General features: G+C 46.5%; 1 protein-coding gene across 1 annotated transcript in view; it reads left to right on the plus strand.

Annotated features, from left to right (window-relative positions):
* Positions 1–4,380: 4,380 nt before the first annotated feature.
* The window catches only part of ACE2 (angiotensin I converting enzyme 2), a gene marked incomplete at its 3' end in the record, with an annotated part of 16,963 nt that continues 6,709 nt past the window's right edge, over positions 4,381–14,634 (plus strand). Inside the window, exons 1-7 of the mRNA XM_009576601.1 lie at positions 4,381–4,563; positions 7,585–7,743; positions 9,656–9,749; positions 10,373–10,516; positions 11,848–11,960; positions 12,502–12,610; positions 13,344–13,441. Coding sequence (XP_009574896.1) covers positions 4,381–4,563; positions 7,585–7,743; positions 9,656–9,749; positions 10,373–10,516; positions 11,848–11,960; positions 12,502–12,610; positions 13,344–13,441 — 900 coding nt within the window. The remainder of the gene's footprint in view (positions 4,564–7,584; positions 7,744–9,655; positions 9,750–10,372; positions 10,517–11,847; positions 11,961–12,501; positions 12,611–13,343; positions 13,442–14,634) is intronic.

The following is a 14,634-nucleotide window of genomic DNA, read 5'->3' on the forward strand; positions in this document are numbered from 1 at the left end:
GCTGGTCCCAGGTGGCTCAGAGGTCGGGCAGGATGGGCTGTGCCTGCCTGCAGAGGAGCAAAGACGTCTGTCCTTCTCGCCGCCATGCAGCTCTGCTCCTCACCTAGAGAGCGGACACGAGGATCTCACGAAAGCCCCTTCTTGTAAGAGGGCTCCCAGCATGGGGAAAGCCCCTGTTGCATGGGCTGAGGGCAGCTGGTGAGCCAGGGAGGGCTTTTGTCCGAGGAAAGGCGGACGTCACACGTGCAGAAGAGTTAGTCATGTGGGAAAAAGGCAGCTCGGGGGATTAAAAGGACTATTTGCCCAGCCCCCAGTTTGAAGCATGAGGAAGAGGGAGAGGATCTGGGATTGTCCCCCAGCGATGCCCAGGTGCGGCTGCGGCAGCACGGCCCCTCTCCAAGCACATCTGATGTATCAGGGCGATGTGCTGAAGCCACCCCCGGGCCGTCCGCTACCTCCACAAAGCCGCTTTGCAAGGAGTCCTCAGAGCAAGGATTTGCCAGGTATTTAACTGATGTGAGCCGCTCTTTGGCAAACGGCAGAGGAGCGGCAGAGGAGTGGGGCAGCTGCAGCCCTGCGGTGGGGTGGCTGTCCCGTGGCAGCTCGTCCTCCCTGGGGATGCTCCAGGCCAGGCAGCCCTGGTGCCGTGCAGCCACAGCTCTTCAGAGCCCCTCTCTGCAAATCGGTCACTGGGTAATGCTTATGTCCGTCTCTTATGCACTAGGCAGAATGACAAAGTGCAGCAGAGAGCTTAAGCAGTGCTCCTGCCTGGAAACATGGCCTGATAATGGTATTTTAAGCAATTTTAAGGGTGTGTGGTGCCCAATACACAACACAGTGGTTTCTTATTGAGGCATGCCCCAAATGCAATTCTCTGTTATTGCAGTCCTAGTTTCATAGCACAGCTCAGCCAACAACATGAGTGATGAGGCAGAAAACTGCTCTAACAGAGCCAGGGTACAGTTGAACATTGGTGGACAGCTATTTAAGCAGATGTCAGACAAGTCGGACCCTGGGGACTACCAGACTGGGAGTATCAGGTAGGAGCTGGGAGCCACAGCTCATGCTGCAGACCCGAGGGGTGGAGGGGGGGACTGGCACACTGGAGGAGAATGAACCTGTGTTATTATGTCAGGTTACCCGCAGCATTTGTACTGTAACGGTGGCAAACTGACATAGTCGTCTTTGCTCTGAGACAAGCAGGCTGGCCGCCATCACATACAACAACGTATTTGATTGAGACCGGATTTTTAACTCCCAGTTGCTCTTCTCCTATCAGCCAAACCCGACGGCCGCTGCCTTGCTGCCCTTGCTGGAGGTTTGGATTTCCTGAAAAGGCTCGAGGTACTTCCCTTTCTCAGTTGTTTGCTGTTTCCCTTTTCTGTGGCACAAATTGTCTCCGTACTCTCGCCAGCTTTCCAGACCAGCCTGAAGGTCCACCCCAAGAAATGCTCCCAGCTCATCCAAGAATGGATGGCATCCTCTCCCCGTCACCATCTCAGGCTACACAAATCACTCCCAGCTCGCAGCCCGTCCATCCTGCAGAAAACCTGCCGTGGTAGTAAGGCTGACACAAATAAGTCTGTATCCAGTGGTCTCCCATGTGCCTGCTCAATGGGAGCAAATCCATCCATGAAAGTATGATGTGCGTGGAGCCCAGTGGCCCCCCACTGTTGTAATGCTGTTTTTCAAAACATAAGTTTGTGCTAATGCATCTCACAGCTTAAAGTTTTTTCTCTTGTGTTAAGGCAATGGCAAGAAAGATGCAGTGTAATTCTTGTATTATTCCTCAGATATGACATCAAGTATTGCATTTAGGTATGCAATAGAAAAGAACGTAGAAATAAGACTGAAAATCTGCAGCGTAATTCAGTGTGACTCTCCCTGCTACATTTTCAGCTCACCGCAATGCTTGCACACACACTTAAATGCAGGTGCAGATGCACTCCCTATGCGAAACAAGGTGACACCCTTCTCTCCCCTCCAGGTACCCCCCAAGTATCCCACTGCTTGGGGGCCCCTGGGTCGTGCAGGCACCCCTGGGGCTTTCAGGGCTGTGCATGGGCAGGTGGCAGCCGCAGGCTGGAGCGAGGAGCACGGGTGACTCCTGCACCACGGCAGGGAGACGACAGCTATCAGGGCTGCCCCTGAGGAAGGCACCAGAGCACTGTAAAGGGGGAAAAAAATAACATCTGCATATAAAAAGGGAATTTTGGATCAGCCGGCCCTGTTTTAGTACCCTAAAAAGTACAGTGATTGTGCAGTTAACTTACCAGCATAGAGGAGAAAATAAAAGAGTTAAAGCGAATAGTCAACATAGTCCCTGTTCTCTACTGGAGGAGAAGAAATCACTTCAAGGTAATAATAGACATAATTCTCTGCTCTGACAGACAACAGATGAAACAACACCACAAAAACTTTTCAACATTTCACCACGTGACAGTCTCACTGGCAAGTTAAGGAATGATGAGCTAGACAAGAATCACAGAAGGCACACAATTACTTAAAAAACAGGCTCCATGGTTCTCAGTCAAGAAGAGGGGCCATTTTAAGGGATAGGTCTCCTGGGCCTTGCTTTATCCCATATGATCTGGATGTGGGAAGAGAAAACTTATCTATTAACAGGTTTGCAGGCATTGCCAAGCTGGGAGTCCTCTGAAGGATTACAATTCCAAATGATCATAAAAAATTGGAAAAATGGTCCGAAATCAGTGCGATGGACTTCAGCCCAGACAAATTCAAAATGCACTAATTAGTGCCACCCTAGAACTAGATGTACAGAGACAAAAAGGGGAACGGCTGAGCAGGTAGCCGTGCTACCAGAAAGGTCACAACTGGAATGTGAGTCCATGTTGGCTAATGTCGCCAGAAAGGAGGTGTGTATCAGCAAGATACAGCGTGTAAGATGCAGATGATGATTGACTACTGACCAGTGATAAGGTTTCGGTTACGATCAGATGTGGACATCATCGCTGAGGAAGCACAAAATGTGGCGAGTCTGCATGACACCAAGAAGAGTGACATGCGATTTAGGGAATGTGACCTCTGGGGAAGGGTTGAGTGAATGTTGTTGGCTTTCCCTTGAAAAAAAAAATATTCTTAGAGGATTGCACATGGATGACAGAGATCACTTGTCCCTGGTCCACAGGGCATGGGTATCAGAAGATATTGAAGCAACGTGCTTCCTGGTTTCTGGCTCTGCTTGCTGGGGACGCCTGTTGCTGGTGGCCCTGCTGAGGCCGTGCTGTGTTCAGCCCATCGCACATGGGAGGGCTGGAGCTTCTTTCTTGATGGGAGGGCTGGAGCTTCTTTCTTGGGGTTTGGCAATCAAGGGGCTGATTGCTGCTGCTCCCGTGTAGACAGACTCATAGTGGTTTTGGAGAGCTCTGCCGGGAACTGGAAACCAACCCCATGGATGTGGCTGCAGAGTTGCAGCTCAAAAAGCACCCCCCCAAGAAACAAACAAACAAACCCAAAACCAAACCAACCAAGTGATCCTGAGCAGAAATAGGCTAATTTAAAAAGTACTAAGGTATTGTCTGATCAATAACACTCAACCCAAGCTGCATTTCAGGAACTAATTCATGCATTGATTTTCCCATTGATTTGCAGTAAGTGCTAGGTTCCTAGCTAGATTAGCAAAGGTATTTAGATATTAAACTGGAGTCATCTTAGTAGTCTTAGACACCTTAGTACTTAAATCCAGTTGACTTATAGTTCAGATTAGGTCTCTACGCAAGATGCTGTGATCCCACAAAGTCTCTTGCTACTTTCTGATCGTTCAGTGAACACGTTTAAAAATCTGGTTTTATATGCCCCAGTTGCTTTGAAAATGAGGTATGTTCTCCAAATCACTTGGGCTTTGCAAAGCCTTTTAAAACATGGGCCTAAACACCCAACCAGCTACCCTATGTCAGGCTAACTGGGTTTCTTGTGCTTGGGAGTTAAGGTTCATGGCTTGGTGTTTCAGTGAAGTTTCTAAATATTTTTACAGCTTATCACCAACCTGTTAAAGGATTCACAGATTCTGAGCTACCAGAGACATGGGCAGGCTATAGATAAAGTGACCAGCTGTATCATTGACAGCACATTTGGGAAACATTAACCAAAAGTAAAAGCCTTTTATAAGAAGGCCATAAAATGGCAGGAGGAATTATGTTTTTCCAAAGTTAATCATTGACTTTTGTTTATTTGGCTTTTTATAAAAAACTTTTTCCTTTCTCTCCTACAATGGATAAAACCTATAAAAGGCCCAGCAAATTGGATTCAGCCTTTTTTCTTCACGCTAGCCATGCTTGAAGGCTGATGAGACAGAGCCCGACAGAGAAGCTTACCTGAGGAAACCTACTTCATTGGGAGGTTCTCAGCCCGGACACGAATATGTTGGTCCACCTCTGCCTTCTCTGTGGTCTGAGCGCTGTTGTGACCCCTCAGGATGTCACGCAACAAGCCCAAATGTTTCTACAAGAGTTTAGCAGTAGTGCAGAAAGTATCAGCTATGAGAGGTCCCTTGCCTCATGGAACTACAACACCAACATCACCGAGGAGACTGCCAGGAAAATGGTAAGTGCTCTGCCCTGTGGGTTTTACTGTTGTTTTAGGAATCTGACAGCTACTTTCTAGTTTATTTTGGTTCCACCGAGGTTGGCTGAAATTGGAGTGCTACTTCTTTAGTAGCTGTGGTTTATTTTCAGGAGGGTAGAGGGGCTTGCTTTAATGTAGCAATGCCTCACTGGAGGTGCCTGGGCCACTACCAGCCTCTACAGCCTAGGGTTGGTGCCTGGGCTGCCCTCGCATTGCATGGGGGCGGCCGGGGGCTGGACTTGTCCCTAGCCATCACCTTGAGTCACCCCGGTGAGCACAGGGAAAAGGCAAGGGAGCGCTGCATGTTCGGCCCCAAAATCTGACCTGGATGGAGAGAGACGCCTTCTTTTGCTCGGGGTCCATCACCACCAGCGGCACCTCCCAGTGCGGTGTTTCTATCTGGGGCCCCTTTCCTCTTGGAGAGGGTACAGCCAGGAGGCGATGGTCTTCTCCCAGGGCCCGGGCTAGGTGCTGCCCTGCGGGAATGGGATTCCCTCGTGAGCTTAGGTCTCCCACTTTTCGTAAGACTGAACTTACACTGGGCTTTTTACTGACACAGACAACGCTCTCTTGTCTCTGTTGCTGAAATTGTTTTACTTCTCACTGAATATGCAAACATTTTCTGAATGCAGGCATTCTATTAAATGTTTGTTGATGGTTTTATATAGTGGTCCACACCCTTTACCTAGTAGCGAACCTTTCCCCCCGCCCCCGATCACTCTTCTCATAGTCAGGGCTGTTGGTAGACTGCCTGGAGGTATTAAACTGGGAAAAATGAAGTGAGATCATGGATTTCCAAATGGCAGCAGTGGAGTTTGTAGTACAGTGGTCTAGTACGTTGGTTTGAAAGTCAATTTCTATCTGCAGGAAGGACCACAGCATTTGTACTTACGCTATCTTGCAACGCAGTTCTCCCTGCTTCTCAACACCAACCTCTAGCTGTCCCAGCCAACGGGGTCTCTAGGCAAGTACTGTGTTTTTCAAGAGCAGTCAGCCATGATCTGGCTGGTTACCGATATTGCCATGCCTCAGCCTAGCATCTCGTAGCCTTGGAGCCTTTCAAAATGAAAAAAAACACCTTGGATTTTGTAGCTGTGTGTATTTTAAAGTTAACTCAAGCTTTACAGAAAAACCAATTCAGAGCATAAAAATGAAGCTGAACATCCTACATCTGCTTTTGCATAATGGTTTAGGTCTTCCACTTTGTGGTCTTACAGCTTAATTAAAACATGGTTTAATTATCATATTTCTTAATTAAAGCAAGGAGACTGGTTGCTGGAAGAAATCCTAATGACTAATCATTGTCAATCTGGAATGTTTTCCAAGGCACCAGGTACTTAAACTGTAATGTTTCCAAACACATAAAATGAAAGCCCTGTATAGTACTTTCAGCATTAATGAGATGCTAATAAAATACAGGAGGAGATACCAGCAGTAAGAACCAATTAGTCCAGCGTTCAGAGAGAACGTTTTCTCTCACTTGATCTCTTCAGTAGCGCTGGTAATAAACCCACTGCTTCCCCTCCTCCCTTTCTGCTGGAGGAGCAGAGTTAATGAATACTGTCCCTTCTGGCTTCTTCCCATCCATTTTCCTTGTAAATTGGGCCACAAACCCTGTAACTATTCCTTTGACTTATCAACCAGTTTCTCTAACGGGGGAAAAACCAGGCAGCAAGCTAACATGTTTCCCCCAGCTTTTGTAGCCAAAGAGCCCCGTTCTCCTGCCCCGCTGCTCCTAAGGCACCTCTCTGTCCCTGCTCAGGACGAGGAGCTTAGAAACAGGTTTACAGAGTGATGCTCTTCCTCTGGGCCCTTACCAAGCTCTTGCCCACTGAGCTTTGCAAGCCGCTGAGCAGCGAATGCTCTGCCCAAGGGGAGAGCTTGGAACGCCTGCCGGTGACGGCTGCCCTCCCGCAGAGGGGCTGCGTGGGCAGGGGGAGATGTGGGGACGGGACTGCCAAGGGCTTACGTCTGCCACCGCCTCTCTCGCTGGAGCCTAAAGCAGGTACGGTGGGTCCATCGCGCACGGGGCTGGATAATCCGGGCACAGCCCTGGCGAAGGCGTTGGCCTCGCCGTGGGTTTGCACAGGGGTGAAGTGTGCCTGAAAGAGCTCTTCAGGCGCAATATGACATTTGCGTTTCCTGATGCCTCGGCAGGGAGGGGTGGGCGTTACAGGTGCCCGCTCCACAACCCGGAAAGCTCTGGCATGAACACAATTAATTAAACTCTCCCAAGGACTCAGGTTAATTAGTATTGTTCTTGTTGCCATTTGGGATGGGTGCTGATGTGTTAAACTATGTGCAAACACATTAAAAAGAGGTGAATAAGAATAAGACAGTCCCAAATCCAAATAATGTCCTTATGGTGCTACTTTGTGCACTGAAATTTGGGAGTTTCACGTGTCACGGTACGTAGTTGCAGCAGTGGTAAAAGCAGTCTTATGCAAAACATTGAGGTTTTGCATGCCCAGTTTATGCACCTGTTTAGAGCCTCCTATGCCTAATTATAATCTTTTATTTACCAAAACTTCAGGAGAAAGTGATATTTACATAATGAAAAGACTCAATATCAGTATCCTGGCTGCTGTCTGTCACTGCTACTGAAGCAGAAATGGGGAATAACATCTGTGTCACAGAACACTTGTGCCCTGGCTTGTATCTGGTTTCTGTTAGGCACAGGTAGGTGAAGAAAAGCACTAAGGGAAGAATACGTGGTGATTTAGAGTAGCAGGGAACACAGCTAGGTGATGCTGGATCAATTATAACAAGCATGGTGTGAGGAGACAGTCCTGCTTTTTGCTATTTCCAAAGAAAAATGGTTATCTGGATTTGTGAATAAAACAAAGCCAAAAAGTTCTCCAGAAAGTGCTCAACCCGCAATCCACAGGTGGTCTCCACAAATGAAGTTCTCCCCAGAAGTAATATTTTTGCCCACTGAGTACATCAGGCTGCTGCACTCTTTTGGCGGAGTAATTCAGGGTTTGTGTGAACCCCTTTCAGAATGAGGCAGATGCCAAGTGGTCCGCATTTTACGACGAGGCCTCCAGGAACGCCAGCAGCTTCCCGTTAGCCAGCATCCACGATGCTCTCACCAGGCTCCAGATCCAGATTCTTCAGGACAGAGGATCATCTGTGCTGTCACCGGAAAAATACAGCAGAGTAAGTTGCTGAATGTAGCTCATTTTTGTCGGGTGAGTTGAGCTGCCTCCCACAACACCCCCGAGGGAGGGCACGGTGCTGTCGCCACCCTGCTTGTCTCGGGATGATGCTGCCTCCAAGCATCGGTACGGAGAGTGTACCTCTACAGGGTGCTCATAGCAGTACAGGGCTGGAGGGGTGGTCTGGCTTAGGAAGCTGGTTCCCCTTCAAGTCAGCAGTTTTGCCACGTAATCCGTGCAGTGAATTTCAAGCATGCACACGCCTCAGAGTTGTCCTTGCACAAATGGCCGGATTAGTCATAAGAGGAAAAAAGGACCTCTGGTAAGTTCTTGGCTAAGTCCAGACCTAGGGCAATGAGCAGAAAGAGATGGGTCAAAGGACATTCAATGAGTCAAAAAGGTGGAGGTGGAGGAAGTCTTTTTTTCCTCTGCACGTGTTGCATTGTCAGACTGTGAAAAAGAGGGGATGTTTCTATGCAGTGGGCATCCTGGAATGCCTGACGTTGGGGAGGGTTGGTGACCTCCTTCCACAGAAAGCTGCTGAAGGCCAGCAAGTTTTAGCAAGATTCATAACGAGATTTGACATTTTCACTGACAAGTTCATGTAAAAGGCATGTATATGGATAACGACTATATGTGGAATTGGAGTGAGCAGCTATGCAAACTCCAAAGGGATTAATAACCAAACACTTGAGGGTTAAATTAGTTTCCTTTGCTGGAGATCAAATTGAAACATAGCATTGAGTGAAGGGATCCTACAGTCCTGATTATAGGAGGATCCTGAGATTTTTCTGCTAAGATCAGCAGTGTTAACCACCGAGCAAGAAAAGCAGCAGACTGGCTGGATCTCCTGTCTGATCCAAATGAGATGTGTGTCTGGAAAGACAGATTACCTTGTTGGGAATGCTGACAGTTCATACAAACTTATATTTATTTTGGAGCACAGCAGTGCACTGATGGTAATGCTGTCTCTGTTGAGGAGGTATTTTCTTCAATATCCTCCCTGTTTAGACACTTGCAGTTTCCTAGATAAATGGCCTTTGGGGCTGGAATTGTTGATTCTTGCTTGAAAAGTGGCTTTTTGTACAGTCTGGTGGGATTCCATAGGAATATTTAAATATTATTCTCTGATACAAAAATTTCCCTGGGCGCCCACTTATTTTAATGCTGACAGAGATAAAGTTAGAGCTAGTCATTAACTACCCCTCCCACTGACCGTTCTACATAGGTCTGATTTAAAGCTTTAAATGAGAAATAACATAGTCCTAAAGGAAAAGCTAAAAGCGGTGCATGTTTTTCTTGAGGTATGAAAACCTGAAAACATAACAAAAAACAAAAACAGCTACGTAGCATAGCTTCTGAGATAGAGCTGAATGATATCAGATGCATTTGGCCTTCGGCTGACCCAAGACATGAGCCGTAACTTCTCTGTAATGGAGAACAAGCAGATCTATGCAATCAGCACGATGCGATGTTAAAAACCATAAGCAACAGTCAGTCTGGCAGCATCTGCATTTTGCTGCCATTCAAAACCACGACCTACCTGGAAAGTTTAGGTGGGTCCACGCTTATGGAAGCACATTGCTAAACTTTATTGTTTTATTGCTGCTGTATATTGATAGCTCTCTCGTGATAGTCTGTGCTCATTAAATCCAGAGCTCTGTCTGACTGGATATTAAGGACCTGTAGATTACGTCACATATTTGGGAGATTATCTGTCTTTTCCAGTTAGGTCCTGGTTCAGTAATGCATTTAGGCAAATTCTTTCATTAATCTCTACTGAGCTTAAACATATGCTTAAATGTTAAGCTGGTGGGTGAAGTGTTGAATCGAGCTCTTAAGGAATTAGCATAATTGGCTGTTATTTTGCACGGAGTGGGTTTCTAATGGGCTATCTCGCATCTAACTTGCAGCTGAGCACTGTGCTAAATACAATGAGTACCATCTACAGCACCGGGACCGTCTGTAAAATCACTGAACCGACTGAGTGTTTGGTGCTGGAGCCAGGTACGGTACTAACCACTGCCCCTACTGTGTCCTTTACACTGAGGGTTCAAAAAGAAAAAGCCCAAGGGTGGCTCCTGACTGTAAGAGAACAGGCTGTCATTTCAATAGATATATCCTGCTATCTAAAGCTTAGTCATAATTTAATTGCACCTTGCAGTTCAGGGACCTCCAGTGGGCCTGCTGCCCACGAGACATACTGTCTCCTACTTGTAGTAGATAAAATTTGGAGAGGGCTGCTCAGCTTGTGTGACAGCCTGCTTGTCACCTGGGGTTTGTCTACGTCACAGAAAGTCTATTTTTTTCCCCTGTCATCAAAGTCTTGTTGGACTCAACATTGCGTTGAGGCCAGTCCCAAGAATGCTACCAACTTAAGGGAAGCTACTGCAGAGACAGCATTTAAGGGACTCATGATCTGCTCCATGTCTCTTAAAGGGAAGAAGGGGAACACCTTCAATCAGAAAAGGACGCAATAAAATAATGGGATATTTCAGTATATCAAATACAAAGTGTTTTCTTCTTAGTTCATGAAATTTCTTTTGCTTTGGCTCATTTGCCTGCTGTGAAAGAAAAATAAAAAGATTCTGCTTTTTCAAGGCCTAGTACTTATTTTTTCGTTCTGACAGGTCTGGATGCTATTATGGCTAACAGCACAGATTATCATGAGAGACTGTGGGCCTGGGAAGGCTGGAGAGCTGATGTTGGCAGGATGATGAGACCATTATACGAAGAGTATGTTGAACTTAAAAATGAGGTTGCAAAGCTTAATAGTAAGTCACAATTTTTTTTCTTTTTTCTGGCTTCCAGAAATTAACAAACATAGCGCAGTCTTGCACAATTTGCACAGGAATTCAAAACCTGTACTTTTTTACACATTGATGAGCCGCGCTTTGCACATAATTTGCTCTGGGTGTGCACGTTGCAAAGTGAGAGGCAATGCAGACAGGTGCCACTGACCAGACCAGAGGTCTGTCACCAGCCTGGAACAAAAGGGGGATGTCTTTGTTGGCACTTTTCCCAAACGCCATAAATGCATCAGTGCCCTTCATTACATACTGCCTTACCCAGAACTGCACTGCTTGTGACTTATGGGCAAGCACGTTCAATTTAAACAACTTCTGAGTGCTGCTGAGTCTTGGCAATATCTCCTCTTTTCTGTCAGCCTTGACCTTCTTGCACCAGCCGCAAGCAGTGGTACATTTATAAGCATTATGCCCTAACTGGAATGATCAGATTTGGTAGGCCTGGGCCAGTTGATCCAGTCAGGTGCTTAAAAAGGATTTTGCACTAAGGGAAGTGTAATTCCAGTCAGAGATCTCCACACAAATCATAGAGAACTCTCTTTTCAAGGAACAATGGCAGGTGGCTGCTAATTTTCTTTGGCGGTCTTCTAAAATAGCTTCTGAAGTAGCTACATCATCTGTCTCTTGGCCAAACTGCAGCTGTATCACCTGCTTTCCCATACTCCTTGTTTTGTGAAAAATGTCAAGCTGGAGCTAGACACCAGGAATAAGAAATTATAGTCCAAGCAGTTACACAGGAAAAAAACAAACATGAAGGAATGGTCATTATGACCTTCCCCCATACCACTAAGGAAGAGACCTCAGCTATGAGCCATTTCTACTCCAGGCTTGATGGAGCTCAGTGGACTGGAAGACTTAGTGGAACTGGGAGCTAAATTTCAGTCCTGGTGTCTATAGCTGCCCTGGTGGTTTTGTTGCTGGAGGAGGGGGCCCATATTCAATATCCACCAGCTTATACCTTCTGTGAAAACCCCTTAGTTCTGCCCTCCCTCATAGCCGCAGGAGGTCCAGTCAGGAGTGATGATTTCCTTTGACCTCCATCTCCAGCTGGAATGACCCTAATTAGCAGATAACCATGACTGCAATTTCTGCGTTTCTTGGAAATCTCTTGTACCTGCATGTTTGTGGGACAGAGCGTTTGGGGAGCACTCTCCTCCCCTCTAGACCCAGAGCATCTCACACTTTGCCGCTATGCTTTGGGGGAAAGGTTGCAGGTCTGCATGGGATCAGCAGGGAGCTGCACTGCTCCTGCAGACCTGAGCAGTGGTGTCCTGATGTGATGCATCCATGCTTTACAGGTTATTCTGACTATGGAGATTATTGGAAAGCAAACTATGAAGTGGACTATACAGAAGAATACAAATACAGCCGTGACCAGCTGGCCGAAGATGTGGAGAAGACATTTGAGCAGGTAGAAGCAGGAAAAAGCTCTCACCTGGGCCACAGGATTGTGCTTTGTGATGGTGGGCTCATGTGTCGATGTTGTGAAGGAAGATGAGACCTGCTCTAAACTGGCTAATCTCAGTCTATGTGGGAGACATTGGGAGACATACATTACATTTTTACCTCTGCAGCCATTGTAGGACCAGCTTGGTCCCCTCAGGCTGTGCAAAAGGCTGGGAAAGAGGGAGTTCTGCAGATCCATGTCTCTCCTCCAGGTAGAACCCATGGGAGGACGTATGTTTCCCATGGGGTAGATGGCATCCGTGATACTCCGCATCTAAAGTTAGCAATGCTCCCTCCCTCGTACCTCAGCAGGACTTCTGGGGCTGGGATCTGGACTCAGTGCTTGAGCCCTGAGGCAGGGGGCAAAGCTCAGCTGCAGGTTTGGGGTGCATTTACCTGCCGGGAGAATTTCGTCAGAGACACCTTTGAGGCTCTCTGTTTAGGAGGGATGAGTGGTGTAGGGCAAAGAGAAAATAATTTGTTTTCTTCTCCTCCTCTGCTTCCAGATAAAACCTCTGTACCAGCAGCTGCATGCCTACGTGAGGCACCGGCTGGAGCAGGTCTATGGTCCCGAGCTCATCAGCTCCACGGGATGCCTCCCTGCTCACTTGCTGGGTATGTCAACACGGTCGTGTCATGCAAGCCTGACTTTGTACACAGGACAGTCACCTTCAAGGCATATGGGAACAGAGTACTCTGCTTGTTTAATCAGGATATTAACAAACAGATTACAGATAAGAGAAGGGGAGAGGAGAAATGGAGAAGTCGTCCCTGGCAGAGATGACACAGGTGCTTAGCAGCAGAGGCAGGCAGGGAAGGCAGGTGTCCTCCTCCTCGCCGGGGCTGGCGGCACCCTGCTCAAAGCTCCAGCTCTGGGCTGAGACTTTTCCCTCCCTTCTGCAGCACTTGTCTTCCTTAGAAATGGGAGTTTCAAAGAGACTTGTTTTGCCTTTTAAATCTTATCCTAAGCTCCCACATTTCATGAATTTGCTTTCAAAGCATACAACATCAAGTTGCTCTAACTGTCATGTACATGAACACAGCAGCAGCAATCCCATGGACTAACAACATGGATGTTCAGGTATGAATAGGCCTTTAGGAAGGTGATCAGTTCTGAAACGGTATTGTACAAGAATAGCTGATCAAGGGGAACAAAAGAATCTTTGATCTGAGTTTGACCTATGCACGACTTCCCAGAACTGCTCCCCTCCACATCAGGATCAGACCTGTTTAAATGTATAGCAGTCTCTATTTATGACACTGCACAATTTATAGAACTGTCTGGCACTTTTGAACAATAGGTAATCAATCATTTAAAGTATTTCTATGTTTCTCTCTTTTTTTGAAGGTGATATGTGGGGTAGATTTTGGACAAATCTGTATGCCTTGACCGTTCCCTATCCAGCCAAACCAAACATTGATGTAACTTCCACAATGGTTGAAAAGGTAAGACATGCCTTTATGCAGTATTATGTAACAAATCTAAATGGTATAAAAATTGTACACCACATGTCAGCTGCTCTCTAGAAAACCATAGCTGCCCTAAGGCAGACACAGTGGCAGCAAAGCATTGCTTTCTGCGTCCTTTTTTGCTCTTCACCTTAATGTGTTCATGCATTTTCCACTGCATCTTTTCCCTTAGCTGTTCTCCTCTCTTTCTTCCCCACCCTCTTTGACTGGCTTAATCTTGGCTCCAAGTCTATTTTCCTCAGAGACACCTATCTATTAAGAGATATATTTCATAGATATAAATATTTCAGGTCTCATGGAGTTGGCTGGTATCAAATATAACCTTTGCCAGCCATAACTATAATCAAATAGTTTGTATATCGCAGGGTTTTTTTTGCCAGTCTTATTTATTTGGTTACAGCTAGGAAACTGCAATGCTGCCTCTTATCTTTTGATAACTGCATAGCACCATAAGGTCTGTGTTTGAGATCTGTAGTGCTAACAGCTGTGACAGCACCTTTACCAGACCGAGAGCACGGGTGAAGATAACTCTCTGTAGTCTTGCCCAAGCTTCACTCCTTTTATAAAATAAAAAGTGATCGGTGGAATTTGATTTCTGAAATGTGATTATTCACCTGAAATCTGTCCTCCTCTCATAAGGAGCATTCCATGCAAGTGTTATGCTGGCAAGAGAAGGAATAGCTAAATTTGATTCATAAGCAGTTTGCACAAGTCTGCATTAAGCTCACCTCTATTTTACAGTACTAACCCCCTTGTAGTCATAAATTTGTGTATATTGAAGTACCACCGTGAGGAGGGAAGCATTACTTACAGAGCCTCGGGGCAAAGGCTGGACTCATCCTTGTTGGTGGCTGTGCCCAATTTAGGATTCTCATCCAACTGAGCTGTCTGCCACCTAAATCTCTGCAAAAACTCAGTCCAGTAAATGCAGAGCTCCTGCTATGTAAAATAATAAAACTGCTGAATGACAAAAATATTCTGGACATTAACATGTAGTTACAATCTGATAAGCAAATCCTCTAGATACATTTGCCAGGTTTTATGGTTCTGGCCAAGATCTCCTCTTGTGCTCATCTGCTGGGAGTGCAGCTCCGCTCCCTCAAACGAGTTGTCCCCAACCGAAGTGGCTGAAGGGTCGGATCCTAGATCTGATATGCTACTGACAGGAA

This window comes from Fulmarus glacialis, unplaced genomic scaffold (assembly GCF_000690835.1).
Source record: "Fulmarus glacialis isolate BGI_N327 unplaced genomic scaffold, ASM69083v1 scaffold13344, whole genome shotgun sequence".
NCBI lineage: Eukaryota > Metazoa > Chordata > Aves > Procellariiformes > Procellariidae > Fulmarus > Fulmarus glacialis.